The sequence below is a fragment of the Glycine max genome, chromosome 12 (assembly GCF_000004515.6).
Source record: "Glycine max cultivar Williams 82 chromosome 12, Glycine_max_v4.0, whole genome shotgun sequence".
Classification (NCBI taxonomy): Eukaryota; Viridiplantae; Streptophyta; class Magnoliopsida; order Fabales; family Fabaceae; genus Glycine; species Glycine max.
This window is the reverse complement of record NC_038248.2, coordinates 1,491,169-1,501,386: the sequence shown is the minus strand read 5'-3', so window position 1 is coordinate 1,501,386 and position 10,218 is coordinate 1,491,169. Positions and strand designations below refer to the sequence as shown.

The following is a 10,218-nucleotide window of genomic DNA, read 5'->3' as shown; positions in this document are numbered from 1 at the left end:
GTAAAAGTGTAGAGCAAAATTAACTTAATTTTTCTTACTACCTGTAAAATCAAAAGTACATTATGTACGTTGTTTATAAATGCCTTAGTTAGGCCAACCACTTCCAAATGCTGATGTGTTACATGTCTTTCAAGAGAAAATCAATGCTATCTGAGGTCATACTTGTATCTCTCGCTCTCACAAACCCGTGAGATACGAAACTTGCTTGTAGCATTTTCTAATCATATAGTCAAAGTGCAACATAATATTAGAGCCATTGGTTGGTGGCTTCTGATCATCCAATGACAGTTACCACATATCACTATATTATTCACAAGTAGTTGGTTGCAGCATCTTTGTCACGGTATTGGAATATGTATTCCTATTAGTAAAAGTCGACGCTAGAATCTTATTAACATTTCTTTACAAACACAAACCAACAATTTATCAAAATCTGTCTCCTAAACATTACTATGATGATAAAATCAAGGGCGGGAAGTAATCTTAATTTGGTCAGATAAAGCAGCTTCTTAGAACCCATGAGGACTCTACTTAATTACCTCTATGATGTAGAAAGAAAAGTAACACGGTAGTTAAATCTCTGTTTGAAAAACAGGTTGTTTGTTTCATGTTATTTTATCAGATATTTAACTTCAAAGTTGACGAAAACATAAGCCATCTAAGGTAGTTGTAATCTGAGAATCAATACCTGCTGCCTGCTACTACATGGTACCCCACAAAATACCTTCCCTTCTTTTCATCACTGCCCCTACGTATATTCATATCTAAAATAGTGAATTCCCTTTTACTAGAAAAAACCATTTATCCAATAAATTTGAGCTTTTTGATCAGATGATCGAAGCCTTTATATCCATGGCCCATATGGGGTACCCTCGTATGGCACACACCTACCAAGTACCAAGAGTGTCCTTAGAATAACCTGCAAATCCTGAATTTTTGGAGTTTCTGTTTTATCTGGTTCTCCATGCCACCATGTCAATGTTCCATTTGATATGTGGCATCTGGGGGCTCTTGTCTTTGAGCTTTTGTACTGTTGTGGGCTGTGCTTCATGCTGTCCATATCAGTTTTTTCAGCAAAGCAATAGAAGGTTTGAGCAGAAAACTGATAGGTTTTGGAAGTTCAGTGAAGAAGCTGATAGATGGGTTGAAGTGCAACTGCCTTGTGATCTGATATCTGGTGGTGATAGTGAGTGTGGTAAAGTGAAGAACAGAAGGGAAGAAAGTTTGGATCAAGAACATGGATTTGATGACAAAAAGAAGAGGCTGGACAGAAAGGATGGTAAAATAGGAGTATTGGGGCCCTTCGATGTGGTTCTGATGCCTCTGAGAAAGAGAATTTCATTGACCAAAATGTCTGAGACATCTGTGTGGGTCACTGGTGAAAGTGGCTCTATCTATGAGAGGTTTTGGAATGGATTAGAATGGGTGTTTGCCCCTCATGACTTGCCAATATCAGCAGGACGTGCAGTTGCAGTTTTTATCATCAATCAGATGATTCTTGCTCTATCTGAATCAGGGAATCTGTATCAGGTTACAAATATCCGTTCTCTAAATTCCATTTCATTCAGAATATCCACTCTTCTATTCAGATACATGTTAAACAATACATGCATATAGCTTGGCAACTTGGCATGCAATTTAAATCAGTCACTATATGACCTCCTCCCCCCCCCCCCCCCCAAAAAAAAAAAAAAAAAAGAAATTGGTAGTCTGAAAGTTGTTGGAACTGCAACAATACCTTTGTTGTTCGTGTCTAGTGATTATGTTTTTTTTTAGTAGATGCATCTGCAACTTGGTGAAACTTCACAGCCAGTTTGGGTTGAATTCTCGGCTACACTCAATCAAATCAAAGATAATGATCAGGAGAAAAATTCTTTGATATTGATGAAGTCTGGTGTGGTGTCAGATGATGGGCAGTGAGTACACATTGAAATTTTAGTCTCTGAGATTAAACAGATTTATTTGAATCGGGTGATTACTGAAAGTCTGAAACCTATCAAGCTCTTAATGTCTCGTTTGTGTTGTTGGATTGTTCACAGAAGAGGTTATTTCTGTACAAAGAATGGAACACTGGTAGAAATTGATGTGGCTGAGTCTCCAAGGTAAAACTCAAGTTTTGGAGCACATACTTGTATTTAACAAGTTCAATCCTAAGCAAATATTACTAATTTCGGTCCCATTTTGCCCATATATATAGAACAGATGGACAAATCATGGCCAACCAGCTGGAGCAAATGTTGCAGCTATAGCTGCTGTTGCTTCTAAACGAAAAGTAGTATACACCATAAGGTGGGTGATATGTGTGTTACTTGAAACACGTTGACTCACAAATAAAACACTAAAGAAACTACAGAAAATAAAGTTAAAATGTATTTTATTTATTTATTTCATGGACCACATTGTTGTCTTTAATAAGTATCAAACGTCATTCTTCACCTTTTTGGAGTCTAACAGGTTTAACTAATGATGTGGTGATGTAGTTCTGCCGGAGATCTTTATGAATATGATAGAAAATCAAAACCATCGTGGAAGAAACACATATGGCAAGAAAAAAAAGCAAAAGTTTCACCTTTGATGCCATCTAAAGGGTGCATTTTACATGGATTGAGTGGTGATCATTCCGAATCTCTGTTTCTTTTAACCAAGGTACTGTTAATGAAAGTATTTTATGAACATATCTGCAAATATCAGAATATGAATGCAAATCTTTTTGAGCTCAGTAAAGGGAAGTAATCAGGAAGCTAGTCGTGAATGATCACTCTCAAGTTGATAGTTCAATGAAATGTTTTCAAAGAAAAAAGTGATCGAGGGAGAAACTATATTTTTATCAAAATTACCTATATAGAGTAAAACCGTTGTTCCAATAAACTTTGTATATCATTTAAGCATGTATAATGTGGCAAAACGTAGAATTTGATCTTAATGAAGCCATTTAAGAATTTATTTCTGTGATCCTGTCTTGGACACTATTTATTTTTCAGAGATATTTGATAATTGTACAGGAAGGTACTTTGGTGGAGAGAAGATTACATCAAAGAAAGTGGAAATGGGTAGTCCATGGAAGTCCTGAACATCAAACTTTGACGTCCATCACACCACCTTTGCAAGATGAATCATGGGAAACATTCATTTCTTTATTTTTTACTTCTTCAGCCGGATCTGTTTTTGAATATCAAATGCCAAAACAATTAGGTCAGTCATCCAATTGTGCTAAATCTATTTAAATTTATCCATTGTTAATATTTGCTTTTATGATGATATACCTTGGCTTTCACTGCATATGAACTTTACTATTAGGGATTTTCAGTTTCGTTCTTTATCTATCAATAGTTCAATACATAAAAGGAGTTTGAGACATAATGTTCCGATTTTCTCCTGTTATAATTAAATTCTTTCTTGATTTGGACTCCACACTAGTCCCTAGTCCCTACATCTATATATTGATCTCAATAACTAAGAAAACATAATAGCTATCACCAAAACCGATCTTCCATCAGAAACTTGATTCCAAACCTAAGGAAGTAAATAAGAGACAGTATGTAGTGGAAATGTTTCACGGGGATAGGGAACAAGTTCCTGAATACAGATTAAAAGAGTAAGGAAAAAGATACTAGCGCCATAGGGGAATACAGGTTACTAACAACAGTAGATTACTCTTTAAATAGTTAAATAACTAAAAACTAAAATTGGCAAATGGGTTATTATTTAACTAAAATTTTATTTATGTATGATCAAAGTGAAAAACTGAAATCTCAAGAGTTAGTATAAGCAAATGTAAAGGTTACTGAAATATTGCATCTCTTTTACTAAATACAACTATCATTCCCTGGCTCTGCCATATTTACTTGTGTCTCTTGCATAGTGTATCCACACTCCAGTTGTTTGATAGTTAAAAACCAAGAGTAATAAATTAATAGTTAACTCTTATATAGTCAAATCCTTATCATAATTCTTAGTCTGTCAATAACTTGAAAGCTTATTGCAGCATATACACAAGCAGCACAAAAGACTAACAAGATTATTTGAGGATCAGATTCTTTACTTCAACATCAGTAAACACTGTTCTTGATATTTCCTACTCACAAGAAAAATTAATATTTGAAATATATTCTCTCATTGAAAGCCGTATATGCAGAATAAAGTTATGGAAGAGGAATATTGGAATAAGATATAGAATACTATCTCTGTATGATTCAAACTACTCATGTACCAACAATAGAGTTTACAATATGAATTCCAAATTCTAGACTCTGAATTCTCTCATGAAAACAGGCACTGCGCTGAATAATCAGTTTCCAGAAGCATGGGGAAGTCATGAACATCCCTTACATGCAAAAGCAGCAAGAGGTATAGCTGGCTTACCATTACAAGTTGGGAGGATACTGTTTGCACTAGATGATGGTAGACTTGCAGAATTGCATCTAGCAGGACTAGGTGGTGAAAATTCAGGACCATCTGTTCCACAAAACTTTCGAAGGAAAGCATCAACTAAATATGTTTGGACTATATTAGATGTGCCAGAGAGTGAAGGATGGAATGCAGAATATTGCACAGAAGAACGTGGCCCCCGGAATTGCATGACAGGAACAAAAGATGAGTCAAATGATTCAGGAATAAGTTCAGTAACAGGCAGGAGAAAGCAAAGCCAAGCACAGAATTATTACTTGCCTCTAGGCACAGGTGGTGAACCGAATAGATCTTCAGAAGAATACAATCTTCCGGATGACTGGATTAGTAATAACTTCCGCTTAAGATTGTTGTATGAAGGCAAGTCATTCTTCTTAATAACGAATGATGGTTGGGTTTTCGAATATGTTTGTATTGAGAATGTATGGGTATGGTTGAGGCATGATAGCTCCTCAACTATGAATGGTATAGTGGGGAGCTATAATGGAAGTTTATTCATGGCTGATACATTTGGGAGTTTGTTCCTTAGAGAATGGAGTGATAATGAGATAGCATGGAGGAATTGCACTGCTATGAGGAAAGGAAGAAGTATTGTTGCAGGTCAACCATGGGATAGATTACCAGGTAAAGCAAGGAGGGCTACAACTGAAGATTCAATCTTCTTTGTGAGCAAAAATGGAAGATTACTGCAGTTCATGGTAGGTAAACAGTAACACAATTTCTCAAACTAAAATATAAGGTATGAGATGATAATATATGTGTGACCTATCCACTTTTTTGTTGCTTAGAAGTTAGAATACTTAAGAGACAAGGCTTGATAAAAGAGGCTGAAGTGTGAAGGAATAACACTTCAAAAAGCTTAAGGTGTTAGGTAAAGACACATCAATGATTTTATGCCTCTTAACCAAAAGATTATAGAACTTCCTTAATTTCTGCAGTTTGTATCTTAAACATTGGTAATTCTGCCCTTTGAACCTTTAAGAACTTGTATTTCCTGAAGTTTGTCACTTTACATTACAAAGCAACTGGCATAAATGAATTAATTAAACGTAGTCATATTTATCTCATCAACTTCATGTATTCATACATACATACATTTAATTGAATAAAACGTTTTATTTATCACATACACATGGATAAAGTATTAAAATTTTCAGTGAATAAACTCTTTAGACATCAAATACTGCTACACAAGCTAGACATGAAATAAATATTTGCATGTTCTACCCAGGTTTACATGAGGAAGTTTAAATGGAAAGACTGCAAAAATCCTCAAAATGTTAAAGTTGCAAGTATAGTTGACCAAGAATTGTTCAGGGAAAATATAGTCTTTGTCATTGGAAGAAATGGTCGGCTATATCAGTATAACAAAGTGACTGATCTGTGGCATGAGCATTACCAATCTCAACATTTGATTCTATCACAGTTTCCTGGAACAGTTATTAGACCATCAACAAAATCACTCTCAGGCTCTCTCTTCATGCTTTCAAGAGAAGGTGGTCTTGTTGAGTACCAGTGGACTACATGGTATGGATGGAACTGGGTAGAACATGGAACACCCTATAAAGGTGTAAAACTGGTTGGTTCACCTGGTCCTAGCTTTGAAGGCAATCAACTACTTTTAATTGGTTCAGATGGAAAAGTATACCTAAGATACCTAGACAAAGATGCATGGAAGTGGAAGGATTGTAGTTTCCCCTCTATGGGAAATAAAATTGTTGAAACACATAGTGGAGGAATCAATGAGGAGAAACCAGTTCGGATCGATGAAAATTGTGCATCTGGCTTAAGTAAGGACCAAGATAACCTTGCTGACCTTAACTTAAATTGTGAACCAAAGGTAAATATTAGTCTCTAGTTACTTGTTGGTTAAAAATTACATAATTCTATTTTGAAATTAAAAAAAATAATGACAGAGAATTGACTTTGAATCTTATGCAACACAGGTGGCATCCACAAGACCAATTCCATTTTCTGAAGGTTCTGTCATATTTGAGCTCAGAGATGGCAGGGTAAGAACCTTAGCTCACTGAGATTCCATTTATCTGATTTTAAACTCTTACTATAAGTTTATAACCAAATAATCCATTCTTTGAAAAGTAATATTTTTTTAGGATGGATGTGGTCATGTGGATCCGATCCAGATATCAAACATTAAATCTTCTACTTAATCTCAAGTGAGCTTAAATTTAATTAAATCTTTTTGCTGTTAGTGCTATAAAGATTCAGGTCTATGCATTTTAAGTTCTCATTTGTCAAACTTCTTTGATCATTGTCTGTTGGGAGCTTTCCACTACAAAACAGAAATAATAGCTAATAGCCTAATACTATAACCAGTTTGATAACATGTACCATACAATATAAATGGACTGCTTGAATTTTACCTCTTTTGGCAATGCCCTTTTCAAATTTGCTAATTTAAACTCTGCCAGAAGAAAAGATACTGAAAAGGTGTTGTGGTATGGTGATGAATTTGATTTACTAAACAGTTGCATTGCTAACATCATCACTTATGGCAGTTGGCAGAATTACAACTTGTAGAGGAGACAGAATGGGCTTGGTCACGGATCATTGGCACACCAAACAGTTTATGCTTGGAAAATTATTGGATTGCACTAGCATCGTCATAACATTGTCTGCAATCTCTCACATGCCAGAAGCACTTGATGTACAGACACACATTCTAGTTAATAACTTACCTCTTCCAGAGGCTGAAATAGGTATTAGTGTTCAGCTAAAATGCCCGGGGAGATGAGCCGTCTGTAACAAACATGTAAAAAAATACAAAAATCAAATAGATAATATATAAATTGCATGTTTAGATTAATTTGTTTTAGAGAAATAATTATGTTTTTAAACTTAAAATTTATAAATATTTTAAACTTAGTAATTTATAGATAAATAATTCCAAAGGGTTCCTGTTTCTAAAAGACAAATAGGTGTACATTAAGTCAAACATTAGGTCTGCACAACAAATGATGTGTGAGAGATTTTATACTTAAATATTCTTTTACTTTTTTTCACTTTCACATGTCTTAAGCAAAAGATGTTCCAATACTCTCTGCAGAGATCAAGAAATCACAGCATTAATTTAATTTTTAATGCTTTACATAACTAATATATTAAATAGAACTTTTAAAACTTAGTATTTATTTGTATCAAAATAAAATTATTAAAGATCTTATTCTTTTTATGACTCAACATGCACACTTTACCCACTTTGTTAAATTTATAATCTAAAATACAATTGCACATATTATAACAAGGAAGTGAGCGCAACCCTATCATCACCTATTACCTGTTATCAACATTTCCTATATATTATAGGCATACTACAACAAAATTACGTACTTTATAGCCGAAGTTATAAACATTCAGATTTTGGTATGAATTTTAGCATTCTTGTAAAGTATTATACACAAAAAAAAATATTGGTTTTTTTTTTAACCCTCGTGATATATATATATATATATATATATATATATATATATATATATATATATATATATATATATATATATATATATATATATATATATATATATACACGCTCCTCTTTTGTTAGTCCTCCATGTTATGATTTGCTAATATACACGCTCCTCTTTTAGTTTTATTCATAAACATCCTAATCTTGTCCGGATAAATGATAAATGATGAAAACAAGGAAAATTAAAAGGAAAAGGAAAAACACAAAATAAAATGTTGAAGATAAATAAAATTAAAAAGTAAGAGAAAGAATACGAAAAAAAAACAAAAAATCTTATCTCTCTTTTTTCTGGGAGTGTGATAAAAATATATATTTTATTAAAAAGAGAGACATTGTGTGGCCCTGTCAAAAGCCGAGACATTAACAATAATATAGTTTAAAAAAGAAAAACTAGTATCTTAAATCATTTACAGTATCAAATCACCATCCCAATCACATCACCACTTCATTATTCAACAAAGATACACAAAAAGTCACCAAAGCATCACCAACACCACCACCATTTCAATCAACAAATAATCACACCAGTGAAGTGTTCATCGTATAAAATCAATAGCATTCAGAAACTGCCATTTTGGTTGCTTCACACTCAATTCAACAAGGTACAAAATTGATTCATAACAAATCCCACATACATCAATTATACAAGCCTGTCCCTATAAAACTATCTTCCTTTGTTTCACCCTACCAATTCGGAAATATTATAATAAATAATACTAATGATGATTACAATTATAATTATCATTAATTGTTATCACTAATAACAATACCAAAAATATTAATGACACGCTTAGTGGCAGGATAAACGATCTTACCACAAAAAAACACACACCAAACAAAAGCAGAAGACAAAAACGGTTCATCATTGTCCTTGATCTCGATTGTAAACATTTTCGATTCTGATTTGAAGGGCAAGGGTCCCACGGTGAAAAAACTCATTCGCCCATCTTAGGAGCGATTTCCGTCAAATTTAGGTTTCGTTCATCGTCTTTCAATGTTAAGATTTTGTACAAAAATCAGTCTCTACATAATAAAATTACTACCATAGGCATATTCTATCATATTCCATGTATCAGCCTTACATCCAAAAAATTGAAACAATTATACCATCTTATACACGCATCTACTTCATACTAAAAAAAATGATTAGTAATGTGGTAGTGCTAAAAAATGACAAGCTTTAACAAAGAAAAAAAGGGAGTCAAATTGTTACCAATCTCAGTGACACCATCTTTAAGTTTTGTCAAGTGAGAAAATTGTTCATTTTGTTTTGAAATAATCAATTAAACAACAGTTATTTATATAAATAATTCACTTAAGTAACACAATATCAAGTTATTAGTTCTCATAGAAAAATTTGTAAAACAATGTTACTTAATTTTAAGCACTCATTTAAGTATTCGCATTGGAGATACTCTATGGTTTTTGACTACCTTGAGAAAAGTGCAAGTTAGCATCCCTCCCAAACAATTGGAAATACATGATGGGATTGAACTCATAGTTAAAGAATATTAGAATTTAGAATAATGCAATTTTCATCCCTTCATTTTCTAAGAGAATTTTTGTTTTTGATTCCAAGGTTTATGCACTGCACGTTGGCTTTTTGATTGGTACAAATAACATAAGTTGATCAGGTTTTTATTAGTAATTTTTCAATACATTTAGCCATCCTTTTCATAACAGTATAGCTGTGATAAAGTTTTGAACATTTTTCTTCCTTTACACGAATCGCTCTTAGAAGCTGGTTTGAGACTGAGAAAAACTTTCTGGGTCGAGCTATTGCTGCTTAATTTTTTTAATCTTCCTGTAACTTTGATGATTTTGTTCATTTTCATTTTATCCTTTTGAGGATTATTTTTTAATCAGGTTTTTTTGTGTTTTTCTCTGTTTACCTGGTTTGGCAATCAATAATCTATTTGTGCAGGGGTCAATGAATTTTGACACAGTAATCTCCACATTAGTGTATAGCCTTGTCATGCTTGAAGGCCACTGTTTAGGATCGTATAATATTATGTCGAATCTTCAAATCATCTCCTTCATTGTACTTAATAAGCAAATAACGTATATGACATAGAAAGGAACGTTTCCAAGTCTAAGAAGATAGAGTTGCTCTCATTTGGCTACATAGGTGAAGTGTCAGAATTGTTGTATAGCCTACAACAATCAAGTCATTTGGATAAGTTATGCATTTCCTTCCCACATAAAGTTTGGTTTGTAAATTGTTTGGACTTTGAAATGTTAAGAAATTGAAAACAAATCATATAAGACTATTCATTGGACTAACTCTTGCATAAAAAAAATAGTAGTTAATCTTTTTGTTTAGA

General features: G+C 33.3%; 1 protein-coding gene and 1 long non-coding RNA gene across 3 annotated transcripts; one reads left to right on the top strand and one right to left on the bottom strand.

Moving 5' to 3' along the window:
• Positions 1-425: 425 nt before the first annotated feature.
• LOC100789708 (uncharacterized) lies at positions 426-7,217 on the top strand. 2 transcript variants are annotated; one of them, XM_006591961.4, is made up of 10 exons: positions 426-1,530; positions 1,780-1,916; positions 2,040-2,102; positions 2,203-2,289; positions 2,481-2,646; positions 3,003-3,192; positions 4,273-5,105; positions 5,639-6,247; positions 6,354-6,419; positions 6,927-7,217. In XM_006591961.4, the coding sequence occupies exons 1-10, from the start codon at positions 973-975 to the stop codon at positions 7,035-7,037; spliced, it is 2,820 nt and encodes a 939-aa protein (XP_006592024.1). In that variant the 5' UTR covers positions 426-972; the 3' UTR covers positions 7,038-7,217. The 2 variants fall into 2 exon arrangements, with proteins under 2 accessions (XP_006592024.1, XP_014619908.1); XM_014764422.2 differs by having other exon boundaries at positions 1,390-1,530; positions 1,777-1,916.
• Positions 2,920-4,498, bottom strand: LOC121173181 (uncharacterized). Its single transcript, XR_005887534.1, has 2 exons — positions 4,363-4,498; positions 2,920-3,159 (listed from the first exon to the last, which is right to left on the bottom strand). It is a non-coding gene; the product is annotated as an uncharacterized lncRNA (long non-coding RNA).
• Positions 7,218-10,218: the final 3,001 nt, after the last annotated feature.

What these genes read in the sequence shown, in the direction of transcription:
- LOC100789708 (XM_006591961.4), top strand. Translation starts at nt 973, where the DNA reads ATGTCAATGTTCCATTTGATATGTGGCATCTGGGGGCTCTTGTCTTTG. An exon ending in CTCTGTTTCTTTTAACCAAG is followed by an intron (nt 2,647 to 3,002) that starts GTACTGTTAATG and finishes ATAATTGTACAG; the next exon opens with GAAGGTACTTTGGTGGAGAG. An exon ending in ACTTAAATTGTGAACCAAAG is followed by an intron (nt 6,248 to 6,353) that starts GTAAATATTAGT and finishes TATGCAACACAG; the next exon opens with GTGGCATCCACAAGACCAAT.